This window comes from Odocoileus virginianus, chromosome 10 (genome assembly GCF_023699985.2).
Source record: "Odocoileus virginianus isolate 20LAN1187 ecotype Illinois chromosome 10, Ovbor_1.2, whole genome shotgun sequence".
Classification (NCBI taxonomy): domain Eukaryota; kingdom Metazoa; phylum Chordata; class Mammalia; order Artiodactyla; family Cervidae; genus Odocoileus; species Odocoileus virginianus.
The window spans coordinates 44,313,462-44,331,892 of record NC_069683.1 but is presented as its reverse complement, the minus strand read 5'-3'; the positions used below and the strand labels follow the sequence as shown (position 1 = coordinate 44,331,892).

Sequence of the window (18,431 nt, the reverse complement as noted above, 5' to 3'; positions counted from 1 at the left end):
CTCCCCACCCAAGCCTCTGGCATCTACCAGTGTACTTTCTGACTCTATGAATTTGACTGTTCGAGGCTCCTCATGTAAGTGGAATCAAATAGTATTTGTCTTTGTGCTTAGCCACTCAGTCGTGCCTGACTCTCTGCGACCCCATGGACTGTTGCTTGCCAGGCTCCTTTGTCCATGGGATTTCCCAGGCAAGAATACTGGAATGGGTTGCCATTTCTGCCTCCGGGGGATCATCCTGACCCAGGGGTCGAACCTGTGTCTCCTGCAGCTCCTGAACTGTAGGTGGATTCTTTACCCCTGAGCCACCTAGGAAGCCCCAAATACTGGAGAGGTTTGCCATTCTCTTCTCCAGGGGATCTCCCCGATCCAGGGATCAAACTCAAGTCTTCTGCATTGGCAGGCAGATTCTTTACCGCTAAGCCACCAGGGAAGCACATATTTGTCTGTACTCTCTGTATATTGGAATTCATTCCTAAGGTTAACTTAATATATGTCCTAAAAACACATTGTACTTTTTTTTCCCCCTGTGCTTTACAATAGGCTCTCAACAGCCATCTGCTTCTTAAACTGTCTTCTCTTTCACGTTTACTGAAAATGTGCCTTTTTAACACCTAAGATGAAAGTCTCACTATGGACAGTCCTCTTCTTTCTTGGATATTTTACCCAAACCCCCTACTGTTTCCCTATGTGTTTCCTTCTAACAGTTGGTTCCTCAGTCATTGAAGGCATTAATCATAGTGCATTTTTCCATGATGTTCGTGTCTGGCTCACTCAATACTCATTGTGGGCCTCTTGAGGGTGGGAACCACACCTAATCCATCTTTATGTAAAATGAATATACTGTGTGCCATGACACTCAAAACGTTTGTCAAATAAAGGAAGCAGATGACATAATAAGCCCTTTCTTCCAAGGTTCCTACGACTTTCATTTTGCCGCTGGTCACTTCTTTAGCAATTGGGAAGATTGAATTGCTACCCAGACAAGTTAGGAATATATCAGATGCCTTGCTTTTAGCCACATAAGTTTTCCAACAGATGTCTGGATAGTCAAAGTCACTCATTACAATAACTTCTCTCCTTCACTTTCATCAATTGTGTTAAAACAAAGACATCAATCATTTTGTCCATGTGGCTGCATCCAGTTTGTACTTTGCTCCTCCTCTGATAATTTTCTACCCTTAGATTTATAAATTTTGATGTCATTCCTTCTCTCTGTGACATTTAACACTCTTCCACCTTTCTACTTTACAGGTTGTTCTCTTCTTTTAAAATACAATCTATTCGTAAGCCCTGTCTCATCCAGTGTCCTATGAAATCGTATTTTCTGCCTTGCATTACACACTCTCGAGGTTTAGTTATATAGACATCTGAGGTTACCAATGTTTTCTGACCCAGTTACCTTCACATGTTAACACCAGATCCTCATGGACACTTGTTCTTTTTTCTGCTCTCCCTTCTCTCTCCCTGGTGGCTAATTCCCCACTCTCACTGGGTGTTCCCTCTCTTTGGGTCAGCTCACCTCCCAGGCACGTGTCTCTTGAGATGCACTCATGGCTGAAGTCAAGAGCCATGAGAACCAAACTGCTGGTCTCTTCCTCTCAGAAAGAGATGGAGAGGGGAGAGTGTATTAGTTCTCAGGGCTCCCATCACAAAGCATCACAGACCAGGTGGCCTAAAACAGCAGAAACTTACTCTCTTACAGCTCCGGAGGCCAGGAGTCTGAAATCAAAGTGTTAGCAGGGCCCCCTGGTCCCTCTGGGATCCTAGGGGAGCATCTATTCCAGGCTTTCTCCCAGCTTCTGGTGGTTGTAGGTGACCCTTGCCTTGGGGCCTCATGCCTCCAGTCTCTGCTTCCGTCTTTTCATGGCTTTCTTCCCCCTGCACCAAATCTCTCTCCTTTTAAGACCACTTGTCATTGGATTTAGGGTCCACCCTTTCACAGCATGATCTGAGCTTAACTTGATTAAGATCTGCAAAGACGCTGTTTCCGAGCAAGACCACACCCACTCGTCCTGGAGGTTAAGACTTCAGTGTATCTTTTGGGGGGACACAACTCGGTCTATAACTGGGAGTAATCAGAGAGTCATGGGCAGCAAGGAAGAACTGGTTAACCGGGGTGGGGGGGGGGGGGGGGACACTTTGCACAGCCTGCCTTTCTGTGTCCCCGGATATCTCAGATGCCCAAGCTGGTGATACAGCATGTAGCTTTCCAGTCTCTGACAGGAAGATCAACTTCAGGATGCTTGAAGGTTCTTTCCTTCGGGGGCCGGGGGGATAGATTTAGCATTTACTTTGAATTATTAACATGCACTACAGGATCTGCTTGTTCAATGATTTGCATTTGTTTTTCCCATGATGTTATTATTAGTCACCATCTCTCCCTGAGAAGAATAACGGCCATCATAATGACAGCGCACAGTCAAGCGCCGGGCAAAACACAGCAACAAAGCCGGGTCACTGCTGGTGCACACAAAACCAGAGGGGGCCTGGAGGGGACTCCTGGGGACGCCAGGCCCCTCTGTGACTCTCTTTCCCTGCGGAACTGAGGATATGGGGAAATCCACTAAGCCGAGGAAAATTAGAAATAAACATGCCGTGTGTGTACCAGGCAGGGGGTGGGGTGAGCAGGAGAGGGGAGCCGCGCCCAGGCATCGCACAGCCCAAGCGTCAGCTGTCCACAGCCCGAGCTCCACAGAGATGGCCCCTGTCCTCCGTCTCCCGCAGGCTCAACACAGCCGGGTCCTGAGTGGTCCAGGCCGAGGGGAAGGCTTTCAGGACCCTCACAGCCAGTGTCTTTATCACTGACTGCTCATCCCATGGGCAGCAGGGAAGAGAGGACCTTTGAACATCACTCTGGCTCAGTTGTGTTTGACAGGCTTGTATTGATGTCTGTCTTGTGCCAAACCCTGAGGGTAGAAACATGAGTCAAACAGGGCTCCTGTGCTAAGGGAACTCAGGGTCTAGTAGGCGAGACAGACATGTTCGCAGGTAACTTTTAACATGATGTGAAATCCCAGAAAAATGTGATGTGTGGGCAGGAAAGTGGGTGTCATGAGAGAACAGGTTGCCTGGGCTACCTGGGGGTGGAGAAGGAAGGCTTTCTGGAAGAGATGACCGGAGCTGAGCCCTGAAGCTATCCATTGGCCAGGCCCAGAAGGAGGACCAGGAATCATCCATGGAGACCCAGAGGGGCAGCAAGGTGGGGGGCTGTGAGGGGACCTCAGAGCAGCTGAAGAGGCAGCAGCAGGTCCGGGCCAGCTGTTTAAAGGAAAGGTCTCCACTGAAAAGCAAGTTTGTGGCCTTATTTCCGATGCTCAGATTAAAAACAAATAGCCCCACACTGATCCCCACGCCCTGTCCTCTTCCTCCTTTATGCCCACCTCCTCCATCCATCAGCACTGCTTCCTTACTGACCCCTTCCTTCCTCGGCCTCCTTCCTTCCCTCCGTTTCTCACCCGCAAGGACAGACAGGGCAGGGATGTAGGGATGGAGGCGGCATTCACGGGGCTTCAGAGACGGGAGAAGCCAAGCAGGCCTGTTTAAGTTGAGGCCTTGCTTTCCCAGGTTCTCCTGGGCAATGACAGGACTTGAAGCCTCTCAGTTGTGATCCAGGTAGAAGACCTCCGCTAGGTATCGCCTCCTGCTTGACATCCAGTAGCCGGGAACAGAGGATGTGGAGAAGCGCCAGCCGGCGCATGTGAGCCATTTGGTGCACAGCCTTTCGTTTATTCCTGTGTGTTGTCAAGGCTGGTGGGAGGCCCTCCGGCCTCTGTGTCTCTTGGTGACCTTGCATACCTGTATTATGGGTCTGCATGGAACCTATGTCACCTGAGCTCTGGGCCTTCTTATTGAGAGAATTGTGCCTACCAGATGTGATCTCCCTCCTCCACTTTCCTCCTCCACCCTGTCACTGAAATGACCCATCACCACGTCATCTTCACCTCCTTTCCTTGTTCCAGAGAATAAGGCCACTATCCCCCTCCATGGCCACTACCCGCCTGCACCATCTCTATCTTGCCTTCTCAAGCTCTTGCCCATCTGTCATCTCCTCCCCCTCTCATGTCTTAGGTCCTTCTCTTCAACCCATGAACATATTTATTCTAAGACAAACCTTGACCCCAAGTCAACCCAATCCCTCTTCTATCTAATCCCTCTCCTCCCCTTTCTTAAGAAACTCCTGGAGTCATCTCTGCTTCCATATCCCCTGTCTGCTGTTTAACTTCTATAGTCTAACCTCTGGTTTCATCATGCTAGTGAAATCCTTTTACTAAGATCACTGGTGACTTTTTTGCAAAATGAATGAGTCTCTTTTAAGCTTGATCTCATGGGACACTACATACATGGCTCTCCATGGTCCAGGAACCTCCCATCACTCCATCTTTATCTCCCATCATCCCCGAGGTCACATTTTATGCTCCAGCATCATTAAATCGCTGTAATTCCTCATATTTATGAGGCCGTTCCTCTCCTCTTGGCCTTGACTTAGGCTACACCCTCTTCTTGGGATTTCCTTTTATTCACTCTCATTCCTTCTTTTTTGGTGTTTTGTTCTGCTTTTAATTTTTAATGAAATATAGTTGATTTATAGTGTTGTGTTAGTTTTAGGTATATAGTGAACTGATTCAGTTATACATATGTGTGTATATATATATATATATATATACACACATATACATATATATTTCTTACATTCTCTTGATTATAGAATATCGAGTATAGTTATTCTGTATATTATAGAATATTGAGTATAGTTCTCTGTGCTATAAGTAGATCCTTGTTGGTTATCTATTTTATGTATAGTAGTGTGTATTTTTTAAAATTTTTATTGGGGTACAGTTGATTTACAGTGTTGTGTTAGTTTCAGGTGTACAACAAAGTAGCTCAGTTATACAAATAGATATATCCACCCTTTTCTAGATTCTTCTCCCATACAGGCCATTACAGAGTATTGAGTAGAGTTCCCTGTGCTAATCAATAGATCCTAACTAGTTATCAAGTATGTTTATATTTTAATCCCAAACCCTTAACTTGTCTGAACTGGCCAGCACTAGTCACTGTTCAGAGCTGGGTGTGCGCACCATCTTCTGTAGGTATCCTTGATTCCGTCCCCAGGCTGAGTCTGGGTCCTGTGCCTCTATCTCTACTGTTAACTTTCATCAGACAATGTATTTTTACCTGCTTATGTGCTTGTCTCGGCCACATGCCTGTGAGCTCCTAGGGAAAGAGCCTTGTGCTTCATCCCAGCATTTAGCAGGGTGGCTGGTGCACAGAGGTACCAGACTGATGGCTACTGGGTGAGTGAGTGAGTCCTGCCTAGACAAATATTCACAGACAAGGAGATAGCTGCGCTGAAATTTGAAGGGTGAATATTGCCCCAGAGAGTAGGAGGATGGGGTAAGGGCATCAATACTGTCTTAGGTTTGGTCCCCTAGAGGCAGAATCTGAGAAGGTGGTTCCTGAAAGTGAGGGATGTACCAGGAGCTTAGTGAGGATGTGACCTGAGCTGGTCACCAGCTTCAGCCACTGGGAACTCTAGTGCGTGACCGGCACACAGAATTGGTCCCCTCTGTTGGTCAGCTGGAATAGGAGGGCATCATCTCCTGGGCCAAGACCAACTGAGAGTTATCACTAGCCCACATTCACAACTGTTGAGAATGGGTCCCCTGGAGGGACTCAGAAAGCACCACCACACTCACAGCAAAAGGGGTACCATGTGGAGTGGTGCCACTCAGTCCATTTGGGGAGCAGTTGAAAGGTTGTTGCTGAACCACGAAAATAGGCCGGGATTCTTGGCCTCCAGAGGAGAAGAATTCAATCCAGGGCCAGAGACGAGGCTTGATCACTCAGAGCTTTTGTGTAATAAAGTTTTATTAATGTATAAAGGAGATACAGAAAGCTTCTGATATAGACATCAGAAGGGGGTAGAAAGAATATCCCCTTGCTAGTGTTAGCAGTGGAGTTACATACTCTCCAATGAATCAAAAGAAAGTCTGGGGGTTGTAAAGACCTCACCAGACCTACTCCCATAATTTACATTTTAAGATAACAGCATTAGCCAGAGGTTTAATCTGGAGACTGTCCTCAGGCAGGATACATTATTGTCATATAATCCTTGTAAAGACCTACTCCCACATTTTAGATAACAGGATTAGCCAGAAGGTTTAATCCAGAGACTGTCCTCAGGCAGGATACATTATTATTATATAATCTTAAGGAATGTAGAGGGAAAAAAAAGTTTGTCCTTCCTTTCTCCTTAAGAATTCCAGACCCCTCTCTCCTTGGGGACCCCTAGAGAGCAGTGCTCTCACAGTGAAGTGCTGGGTATGGCTGGGGTGCAGGAAATGAGTGAGTTGGGTCTGAGAGGCAGGGGCCAGCTCCTGGAGAGCCCTGTCAGATGTGCTCAGCGTATCCCCCATTTCAATGTCACTGCAGAGAGGGTTTTAAGTATTAATTGCATTAAAAATTATTGGAGAGGCAGTGAAGAGTGAATGGAGGAGAGGGGAGGACCAGGGCAGGGAAACCAGTCGTGGGTATATTTAAGAGTCAAGGTGGAAGGTGATGAGAGTCTGAATTAAGGTGGTTGGGCTGGGGACGGGGGCATCAGATGATAAAGAGATTAAGGACGTCAGAAGGGAGGTGTTTCCAGTCACAGAGCAACCTCAGACCACCCCAAGGGGCAGCCACCTTCCTCTTGTACCAGGAAGACCAACTCTCTCTTAGCGCTCACAACAGTCTCTGTTTTCCAGCATGCACTCACCCAGCCATGAGCTGTAGGATTTAACTAATCTGAACCAAAATGGTGCAAGGGCCATACCGTTCTGGAGTTTGAAGCTCAGAGGTTTCCTTTTTTTCTCAACTTAAAATATATAGGAGGAAACATGTGTCAAGTACCCTCTCCATGTTAGGCATTGTGGTGGGCGCCCAGCAGGGAACGAGGGGGAGGTGGATGCATAGATGGATAAAATGTGGTCCCTCCTCTCAAGTCGCTCTTGTAGATGAGATCTAATCCTGTAGATGAGACAGAGGTGTAGACAACCAGCTGTAATATGAGGCTGATGTCATGTATGCTTCAGTAGCAGGTATGTGTGCCTGATCTTGGCCAAAGGTGCAAAAGAACAGGAGAGAAGTATAAATAACTTGTTCTGGTTGCCCAGATGAGGGAGTGATTCATTCTGACCACGGGCTCCAAAAATCTTGCCTTATAGAAGAGCTGGCGTTTGAGCAGGGTCTGGGGGATGAGAAGGATGTTGACGGGTAAAGAATAGCATCCTTGGCAGAGGGACCAGCAAAGTCAAGTCATTCTTCAGGAAAAAGAAGATCCTAAAGGATTTAATAAATTGAGGCTTGTCTAAGATAAATCCACGGAAGAGCTGGAAATAGCAACATAAGAGTTGTAGGTTTGGATATTTTAGTCTAAACTTTAATTGAATTCTTATTACCCTCTCATTACCTTGGAGAAAACAATTTGAACTCCTGGGGGAAATAACGCTATAAGCAGAAGGCACTGAAATAAATAGGTGTATTAGTGTACGAAGGATAGTCATTTAAGTCTGTTCAGATCCTAACAATAATAGTTGAGTGACAGAAACGACACTAAATGCAAAGATTGGATTCAACCTGCTCCAGCCCCCCTCTGGGGCTGCCTCTCAGAGGCTAATCATTAAGAGCAGTGGCAGGGCGGGAGTGGGGGGAATGTCTGGGTCACCTGGATTTGTCTATGCCGACCTGCTTCCTCTTGCAGGTCAACAATGAACGGCTCTATCTGCCCCTGAAGTTGGGACAAGGGAAGATAAACATCTTTTCTTTCGGTTTCCACGTGGTGGTGGAAACCGACTTTGGGCTAAAGGTGGTCTACGACTGGAAGACCTTCCTGTCCGTCACGGTTCCTCGGAGCATGCAGAACAGCACCTACGGCCTGTGTGGCCGCTACAACGGCAGCCCCGACGACGACCTGGAGATGCCCATCGGTCTGCTGGCCTCCAGCGTCAGTGAGTTTGGACAGAGCTGGGTGAAGAGGGACACCTTCTGCCAGATTGGCTGTGGCGACCGCTGCCCATCCTGTGCCAAGGTGGAAGGTTTCTCCAAAGTACAGCAGCTCTGCAACCTGATCCCCAACCAGAACGCGGGCTTCACCAAGTGCCACAGCAAGGTCAACCCCGCCTTCTTCTATAAGAACTGCCTCTTCGACTCTTGCATTGATGGGGGCGCTGTGCAGACCGCCTGCAGCTGGCTGCAGAACTACGCCAGCACCTGCCAGACCCAGGGGATCGCGGTGACCGGCTGGAGGAACTACACGTCCTGCTGTGAGTCCTCCTTGTGGGCACTCCTCACCTCTTGATTGGTGTGGGCGGGCCAGTCACCCAGTAAGAGTCAGAGCGAATCCAGTGGGGCCATTTCAGGACATGCACTCTGGGTTTGGTGGGTTTGTTTGGCCGTGCCACATGGCTTGCAGGATCTTAGTTCCCTGGCCCAGCAATTGAACCTAGGCCCCTAGCAGTGGAAGCATGGAGTCTTAACCACTGGACCACCAGGGGTGTCCCAGGATATGCACTTTTTGGGGGTGAGGGGATATACCCTTTGGAATTGAGTTTTCTCTCTGAAGCAAGAACTCAAATCTCCAAGAACCTCTGTATTCTTATCTATAAAATGGGGCTAATACCACTTATTTTCTTTATATTCCTCTGAAGATGAATCAAAATGTACATGAAGCAGAGAGCAGCCCACATGGCATTTGGGCTCAGCAAGGACACAGTAAGAGTCTAACAAAAGACAAGGGAGAATGAGATAGTAGGTTGCTTAGTTCATAGTTCTAGAACCCCACTGACTCATCACTGTACTGATAATTTATATGCTTTCACTGAGTATTTTTTTTTCTATTTGACTCATATATGTCATTTATCAGGGGCACTAGTGGTAAAGAACCTGCTTTACCAATGCAGGACATGTAGAGACAGAGGTTCAATCCCTGGATCAGGAAGATCCCCTGGAGGAGGGCATGGCAACCTATTCCAGTATTCTTGCCTGGAGAGTCCCATGGACAGAGGAGCCTGGCGGGCTACATTTCATAGGTCACAAAGAGTCAGACGCAACTGAAGCGATTTAGGATGCACACATGTCGTGTATCAGTCTTTGCATTGATGAAATATAGAAGAATGTTAAAAACATTGGGAAAAGAATTAGATACACCTGAGATTAACATTAATATTGCACATCAATTATATGTTGATGAAAAAAGAAAGAAAAAAGCAAAAGAACTAAAGCGCCTGGATTCTAGCCTTGCTCTGTCCGTAAGGATGGTTGTGACCTTGAAGCATTTCACTTTTCCTCCCTGGTTCTTTGTCCCCTCCACTCCCCGATAATGCTGCTGCCTGCACTCTTTATGCTACAGAAACATCAGGAGGATCAAATTAGATAATTGAAAGCCTAGCACACTCCATGCATGTTAAGTGGTATTGTTGTTACATTCCTGGCTTGCTTTGAGCCAAGTCCAGTGCTAAACACTTTATCAACATTATCTCCTCAATCACCCAATTAGTCAGGGAGAAACTGAGACTCAGAGGAGTTAACTAACTTGCCTAAGGTCCTGTGATCTCAGTGGCAAAGTCAGAGTTTGACCTTCCAACCTCAAAGCTCCTGCTCTCAGCCCGTAGACTACATAGTGGAATAATTTGTCTGCATTTAGCACATCACAATAGGAAAAAATGGGGAAGAGAAACTGCTATTGGTCTTTGGCCAAACTGCCTGGGTCTGTTTTCCCATCTCAATCTCATTAGCTACAGCAAATTTCTTTTAGGTCTAACTGTATGAGAAAGGCTACAAATGGATGCTGAACGCCAAGAGCTCCAAATAAGCGATACAGCAGGGGTCCTGGAGAATAAAACCCCTTTTCATCCTGGTAAAGGGAGATTCGGATGAAAGACCAGAAACAGTGTTGTCGTTTAATGCTCACACAGTTCGTTTACATTCCACATAATTGGATTCATGTAGATTGGGAGGGGAGGGTGGGAGGAGGTGGGGAGGGGAAGGGAGAAGACGCCGTGTTAGCCAGGTTCAGTCCCTGAGTGAGAGGTTACGGGGAGCAATGCCAGTGGGGGCGTCTGGTGACTTTACTAAAATAAATACGCCCATAAAAGAGTCAGACTGCGGATGAACCTCCAGAGCTCCTCTGGATTCACTGAGGTGAGCTCGCTGGGGCGAGAGTGCTTCGTTGTCAGCACGCTCAGTTGCTCAGTCGTATCAGACTCTTCGTGACCCCACAGACCATAGCCCACCAGGCTCTTCTGCTCATGGGGTTTCCCAGGCAAGAATACTAGAGTAGGTTGCCATTTCCTCCTCCGGGGTAGCTTCCTGACCCAGGGATCGAACCCAAGTCACTTGCCTCTCCTGCATTGGCAGGCGGATTCTTTACCACTGTGCCACCTGGGAAGCCCACCAGAGACCTTACCTTCCTCTAAATCAGAAGACCGGCCTCTGAAGCCAGGGGCCGCACCACGGTGCAGGATGGGGAGAGAGTTTTAGGAAGGAGACCCTACCTGCTGCCTCTTGAGACCCGCTGCAGAGCAGTCCCTCTTTTCCTGTAGCCATGCCGTGGTGACCGCTGTTTTGTCTGGTGTTGCTGGGACGTGGGGCAGAGAATAGTGTCTGTCCATGTCCATTACTTCTAGCTGCAATGAGCAGTGAATTGTTTTTAAAGGAGGCTAATACCAGGAACTCTCACGTGAAATTATGGATATCAAATTTTGTCACTCATGGGAAAGAAAAAGAAGCAAGTTAGCATGCACTCATGGCCTTACCTTTGAGGAGGAAGGTCCCCTATTTCTAGGGAGCTTGGACCCATAGAGCTGAAACTGGTGCAGCATGGGGAAACGGTTTGGAAAAGGGAGACCATTCCTAAAGGCTACGAAGACTATTTTTCTCGTCCTCCTGTCCCCTCAACCAGCATTCTTTCCTCTCCCCCGCTCAGAGTTCTGTCCAGACATTGGTGGCCTCCTCTATACATAGTCACAGGGAACTCCATACAAGTCAGAGCAGAGTCTGTCCTGTGCACCCTTAACCATGAGCCCCATATCTGTCTGGACTGTTGCCTGCCAGCAAAGGCCTAGGCCAGCTGTCCTCACCATGGTGGGGATAGTCCTTCCCTCACCTTGGCATTTCAGGACAGGGGCCAAGATCTAAAAGAAAGCTCCTGAAGAGGTGGTGGTGGTGACTGGCAAAAAAAAAAAAAAGCTAAAATAAGAGAAAAACAATTACACTTTAGAGACGGCGTGTGGGTGGAGATGGGGGTGTGCGGACACAGCTGGAGGCAGCTTAGTTTTCCATTTTGAATTTCGGAAACAGAGAAAAGCTGTGGCAGCCTGAGTCTTCACTCAGCCATTCAGTCTGAAAGATCGGTGAGCACAGGCTGGCTTGAATACGATTGTCTGTAACCAAGTTTGGGGCTTGCCTGGTGGCTCAGTGGTAAAGAACCCGCCTGCCAGTGCGGGAGATGTGGGTTTGATCCCTGGGTTGGAAGATCCCCTGGAGAAGGAAATGGCAACTCATTCTAGTATTCTTACCTGGGAAATCCTATGGACAGAGGAGCGTGGTGGGCTACAGTCCATGCGGTCACAAAAGAGTTAGACACAACTTAGCGACTAAACAACCAAATCTGACATGAGGTTAACCTCTGAGACACGAGGGCAGGAATAGCATCCCCCTGTCTCCCTCCCTGGGGCGTCTCAGGTGGCACCAGTGGTAAAGAATGCGCCTGGCAATGCAGGAGACATGAGACATGGATTCGATCCCTGGGTCGGGAAGACTCCCTGGAGAAGGACAGGGCAACCCACTGCAGTATTCTTGCCTGGAGAATCCCCATGGACATAGGAGCCTGATGGGTTGTAGCCTATAGTGTTGCAAAGAGCTGAACACAACTGAGCGATTTAGCACACATGCATGTCCCACTCCTCTCTTCTACTAAGAATTCATCCATTTTAACACTCACATGTTGAGAAATGAGAATGCTGTTTTCAGGAGAAAAAGGGTTAAGCCAGAATTGCCCATTAAATGTATGCTTGATTGGTAACAAGGTAGGATGCTGTTGGTTATCAATGATATTGGCTGTTCCTATCAATGGGATAATTTATTACTGAATTACCCTTTTTGCAAATGCATTGGAAAACTCCTTCACCCAAGTTGAACAAATAGGCTTAGAGGGGGGACCGGGAGGCGAGTTCTCTTTATTGCTAACCCCTTCTTAAAATTCTTTCAGCTGCATCTGTCATTCATTCAGTCCTTTAATGGAGAACTTAAATTAGAGCACTTGATGGTGAGGATACAGTAAGAGAAGAAAATAATAAGTTCATTGCAGGTACTTAGCTCTGACCATGTGCCAGGCACTCTTCTCAGTGCTGAGTCCTCAATCATTGACTCCTATAACTTTACAGCAACCCTGTAAAGTAGGCCCTGTTTTTAAAATTTTATTTATTTTTAATTGGAGGATGATTGCTTTACAATGTTTTGTTGGTTTCTGCCATATGAATACTCCCACTTTCTAGAGGAGGAAACCGAAGCTCTGAGTATTTCAGTGACTTTCCCAAGGAAACGGGCTTGGGTGAATTGCAAGGTGGCTCCAGAGACTGTGCTCTCTGGCTGTAGGGTGCTGCTGCTCTTACCTGGTCAGGCCAGGAAGCCTGGGGGGCGGGGAGCTCCTGGGTACCACTGAGGATGCAGAGCTCTGTAGAACCAGGTCTGGGGAGGCATCTTCCAACCTCAGGGGGCCATCATGAGAATTAAATGTGATAGTGGCTCATACACAAGGCTGTCTGGTGCCTGATCAGCCAGCGTTGAGTATCATTTTCTCTTTTATCAAAGGCAGATTTTGCTACTTCAAAGTTCTTGGTCAGAAGTCTGATAATTAGGTGTTTTCCTATATCTTTCTCTGAAAACTCAATAAATTCTAATTGAGGGACTCCCCGAGTGATCCAGTGGTTAAGAATCCACCTTGCAATGGCATGGGACACAGGTTTGATCCCTGTCAGGGAAACTAAGATCCCACATGCCAAGGACCAACTGGGCCCATGTGCTGCAGCTACTGATCCTGCACTCTCTGGAACCTTTGCACCATAACTAGAGAAGCCACACGGAAGAGCCTGGAGCTATAACAAAGACCCAGCACGATAAAAAAAAAAAAAAAAAAAATTGTAGTAGAATAACTTTAAAAATTCCTATTGTTACTACTACAATTGCTCCACTATTAGTAACAGAAACTTTCATTGAAGTACCAGGCACTGTACAAAATTGCACTTCATTTTATCTTAACAATGATAAATATTTGATGAGGGAGATATTATCTCCGTTTTACAGATGAGAAAGCAGAGGAGCCGGGGTTTAGAGAGAGTAAATAACCTGCCCAAGGTGACACTGCTAGTTGGTCACAGAGGCCAAGACTCAAGCCAGGTCAGCCTGATTCCAGAGCCTTTATCAGTTCTATTTCATTGCTGCATTGCTCTTCCCATGCATCCTGCCCGCCAAGGGCACAAAGGCTGTATCAGTCCACTGGCTACAACAAGAGATACATTTGTGACCACAATAGAAATCCAGGTGTAGAACCATCATCACTTTCAGCTCTCAGTACTTCATTTGGGTGGAGAAAATCAGAATTAGGAATTTGGAAGATTGTTTTCAAGAATCAAATATTTATTAATCACTTGTCACATTCTCAGCACTGTTTGGGAGACCACAAAAAATCAGAAGTATGAAATATGGAATATATTGCCTTTGTGGGGAAATAGGACCAGTATATTTGAAACAACAGTAGACATTTCTAAATTGGTAGTTATGTCTTCCCAGATATTAAAATATACTGTAGAGTTTCAATGCGTGTGTGCTAAGTCACTTCAGTTGTATCCGATTCTTTTCTACCTGTGGACTGTAGCCTGCCAGGCTCCTTGTCCATGGGATTTGCCAGGCAACAAGTCGATACTGGCACATGCACAGAAAAACCAACCAGTGGACTGATGAGAAAGTCCAGAAATAGGCCCAAACACCAAAGAGAAATTAGTATATAGTAAAGCTGGTGTTTCCAATCACTGGGGGAAATGTATTACTCAATAAAGGACAAACTAGCAGGGGGAAAAATAATTAAATCCTTCCTTCATTTCCTCACTCAGAAATAAAACCCAGACAGAACCAAGATGAAATGTGAAAATTCAAATCATAAAACTACCAGAAGGGTTTCCCTGGTGGTTCAGTGGTAAAGAATCTACCTGCCAATGCAGAAGACATGGGTTCGATCCCTCATCTGGGAAGGTCCCACATGCCATGGGTCGTCTAAGGCTGTGCACAATTATTGAGCCTGTGCTCTAGAGCCTGTGAGCCAAAGCTGCAGAGCCATGTGCTGCAACTGTTGAAGCCCATGCGCCCTAGAGCCCTGGCTCTGCTCTGAGAAGCCCCTGCAGTGAGAAGCCCGTGCACTGCGACTGGAGAGTGGCCCCTGCAGCAGCGAAGACCCAGCACAGCCAAAATAAATAAAGTTAAAACAAACTACTAAAAGAGAACAAAGGCATATTTTTGGTAATCTAGGAGTAAAGAGGGCCTTTCCAAGCAAAACACCTAAAGCCACAAGGGAAAACATGATAAATTTGACCACTTTAAATTTTTATATTTCCATATGGCAAAAACATCATCAAGATCACAAACCAATGTACCAAAAAAAAAAAAAAAAAGGAAGAAGCAGCAGCAAAGTCAAAAGCAATTGATAAATATTTTTAACATGTGACAAACAAAAATATATTTTTAGTTTACAAAGAGCTTTTACAATTTAATAAGAAAAAAATTCAACAAACAAAATGTGTACAGGACATGGAAAGGCAATTCACAGAAGAAGATACACAAATAGATTATAGACAAAGGAAAAAGATGATCAGTCTCACAAAGAATGCAAATGAAATGAGGATATAGCATTAATTTCTTATTGTGGTAAAATACACATAGCAAAACTTACTATTGTAACCATTTTTAAGGGTGTAGTTCAGTGTTACTAAGTGCATTCATATTGTTGTGCAGCCACCACCCTCCACCTCCAGAAGGCTTTTCATTTTGCTCAACTGAAACTCTGTACCCATAAACACTAACTCTCCATTCCTCTCCCCTTCCAGAGTCCCCTGAAACCACTGTTCTACTTCCTGTCTTAACTACTTTAGATACCTCACATAAGTGGAATCATACAGTATTCCTATTTTTGTGGATGGTTTTTCTCACTTACCATAATGTCTCAAGGTTCATCCACGTTGCAGAATCTCCTTCCTTTTTCAAGCTAAGTGATAATCCATTGTATATATAGACTACATTTTGCTTATCCATTCATCCATTGGTGGACACTTGTATTGCTTCCATGATTTAGCTATAATGAATAATGCTGCTATGACAACAGTGTCTAAATATGTCTTAGCGATATTTCTTTCAAATTTTTAAGTATACACCCAGGAATGGAATTGCTGGGCCCATACGGTAATTCTATTTTCAATTCTTTGAGAAACTACCCTACTCTTTCCCACAGCAGCTGTACCATTTTACATTCTTACCAACAGGGCAAAGGGTTCCAGTTTCTCCACATCTTTACCAATATTTGTTATTTTCTGGGTGTTTTTTATAGTAGCCATCTTAATGGGTATGAGGTGATATTACATTATAGTTTTGATTTCCCTGATGATTAGTGATGTTGATTTTCACATGCTTATTGGCCATTCATATATCTTCTTTGCAGAAAGGTCTATTCAAATTCCTCTCTCATTTTTGTATCAGATTGTTTGGTTTTTTGATTGTTGAATTTTAGAAGTTCCTTCATATTCTGGATAGTGATCCCTTATAGGTATAGCATGTAGTTTTTTCCAAGGACCAGAAAGTTTGGGGATAAACAATCAGTGAGGATAAGGGGAAAATAAATCTCATCTAGCCCTGGTAGGAGGATAAATTGATACAGCTTCTTTAGAGGGCAGTTCAGTTGCATCCATCAAAAGCTTAAATGCACATACTCTCTGACTCAGTTATTCCACTTCAACGAATTTATTGTAGAGATTTATTTACTCATGAGGGCAGGGATAAATGTACAAGCATGTAGCATCATTATAAACATGTAAAACACACACAGCAGCGCAAAAACAATGATTCAAGGCTAAGTGATATGGAGTAGAAATTCCCACATAAGAGTAGTTGTACTTTTTTGTATTGTTATTTTTGTTGTTTAGTTGATAAGTCATGTCAATTCTTTTCCAACATGATGGACTGTAGCCCATGAGGCTCCTCTATCCATGACATTTCCCAGGCAAGAACACTGGAGCGGGTTGCCATTTCCTTCTCCATGGGATCTTCCCAGCTCAGGGTTTAAACCCACATCTCCTGCATTGGCAGGCAGGTTCTTTACCGCTTTTTTTGGTATACATTGACTAAAAATACTAGTTTCGGTAAAACTTTTAAGCAAACCTATCTTTAATGATTGGTTACCGCTAACTGAACACTTACGCGCTTGTTGTTGTTGTTGTTAGCTGCTAAGTCATGTCTGACTCTTTGCAACCCCACAGACTGCAGCACGCCAAGCACAGGTGCTTGGCACTGTTCTAAGTACACAGACTCACTCATTCCCTCCCAAAGAGCCATGAAGTGCTGCCCTGGGTAACTGCACAGTACACATAAGGAGCTGAAACCCAGAGAGACTAGGTAATGGCTCCAGTCTCTCAGAGTTGATTCCAGAGCCCATGCTCTTCACTGGACCCCAACTGCCTTCTAGGAAAGCATCTACATAAATTTAAAAACCATAGAACATAGTTGACATGGGTTGGTCTCTATACACCAGCACACACACCATGTAAGTTTGCCTGCTCAGAAATCAAGGGGTGTAAGGGCCTATTAACTATTTCCTTAGAAAAGGGTTCTGGAAGTTCTGAGTTAGTGAAAGAGTAGGGAATTTTGCAGGCAAGTTGGGACTCTACCTGGGGCTTGAAGAATGAGGGATGTGGGGACTCCCCTTGGCGGTCCAGTGGCTGAGACTCCATATTGCCAATGTAGGGGATACAGTTCAATACTGGGTCAGGGAACTCCTCCCCACCAGGCCTCCATCTCCCGAGCGGTGAGGGATGGCCGGGAGGAAGGCGTTGGCAGCCCTGGGGACGGCCCATCCTGACCCGCGTCTCCCGTTGCAGCCGTCGCCTGCCCTCCCAACAGCCACTACGACAGCTGCGTGAGCGTGTGCCAGCCCCGCTGCGCCGCCATCCGCCTCAAGAGCGACTGCAACCACTACTGCGTGGAGGGCTGCCAGTGCGACCCCGGCTACGTCCTCAACGGCAGGAGCTGCATTCTGCCGCACAACTGCGGCTGCTACTCCGACGGCAAGTACTACGAGGTAGGGGCGCCGGCCCGCGCGCCGCCCTTGGTAAGGCCGCAGAGTCCTCTCCCCGCCAGGAGGAAGATGGGTCACGGTGAACCCAGCTTCCCTTCCGATGAGGGGAAGATGGTGCTGCGGATTCGGACTCGCAGGGAGGCGGCGAGGGGGAACGTCGGGGCGAGAGGTCAAGGACAGGGCAGATGAGGCTCCGGATTTGGGCATGCGCTTGGGTCTCACTCTGCCCGCCTCCTCGCTAGCATTGTCTGTGCCTCTCTCTCTCCTCCGTACCTTTCTCTAAGCCCTTCTGATTTCCTCTCCTGTAAATCTTAGTCTGAAAGCTTCTGACGTGGCTGCTGTTTGGAAACAGGAAGGCAGTGAATCTGACATTTATACCTGTCTTAGCTGAGAGCAGTTTAAACTGGAAAATATGGAGCTCGAGGCTGGAGGAGTGGCTTTTTCTCTTCTGTCTATTGCAGCTCCAGGAGAAGAGGAGTGAATCTCTTCTTGTGTCGTTTGTCCCTCTAGGACCGTCCCCAGAGAGTTCTGTCTGGAATGCGTAATGTCCTGTTTTCCACATCCTACCCTCTGCTTCTCTCTCTTTGGGGGCTTCACATAGAGCTGATGAAGATGCCCTTCTTAGAGGTCACTGATTAAAACATATGAGCTTGCGAAATCATTTACACTTCCACCCTGTAATCTTTCTTTATGTTCTGGAATACTAAGCTTAAAAAGATCTTGCTTGGAGAGGGTATTTAGCCCTGGGTTCTGCCTCTTGCCCATTCTCTGTTTAAAAAATATCAATACCTGACATTGGTGAGTAGACAGTTAACAACAGCATCTGTGCAATAGCTGCTATGCGCAGATATCTGTGCGAGTGGTATTGTTGGGGATGATAAAGCATGTTCCCTGCCTTAAGGAACTTAAAAATCTATTCAGAAGAGGGGGAAAAAATGCACTTTAAAAACAAGAGGACAATTACAAAATAACATATCAGCAAGTGAAAAATAACACCCTACAGAACTATCAATTTTAAAATGAAAAAGAATCGAAGCATTAAAAAAAACACTTAATTGAA

General features: G+C 46.1%; 1 protein-coding gene across 1 annotated transcript in view; it reads left to right on the top strand.

Annotated features, from left to right (window-relative positions):
* Nucleotides 1-18,431, top strand: part of TECTA (tectorin alpha) — an 80,383-nt gene that overhangs the window by 38,101 nt on the left and 23,851 nt on the right. Inside the window, exons 11-12 of the mRNA XM_020891407.2 lie at nt 7,742-8,303; nt 17,175-17,374. Coding sequence (XP_020747066.2) covers nt 7,742-8,303; nt 17,175-17,374 — 762 coding nt within the window. The remainder of the gene's footprint in view (nt 1-7,741; nt 8,304-17,174; nt 17,375-18,431) is intronic.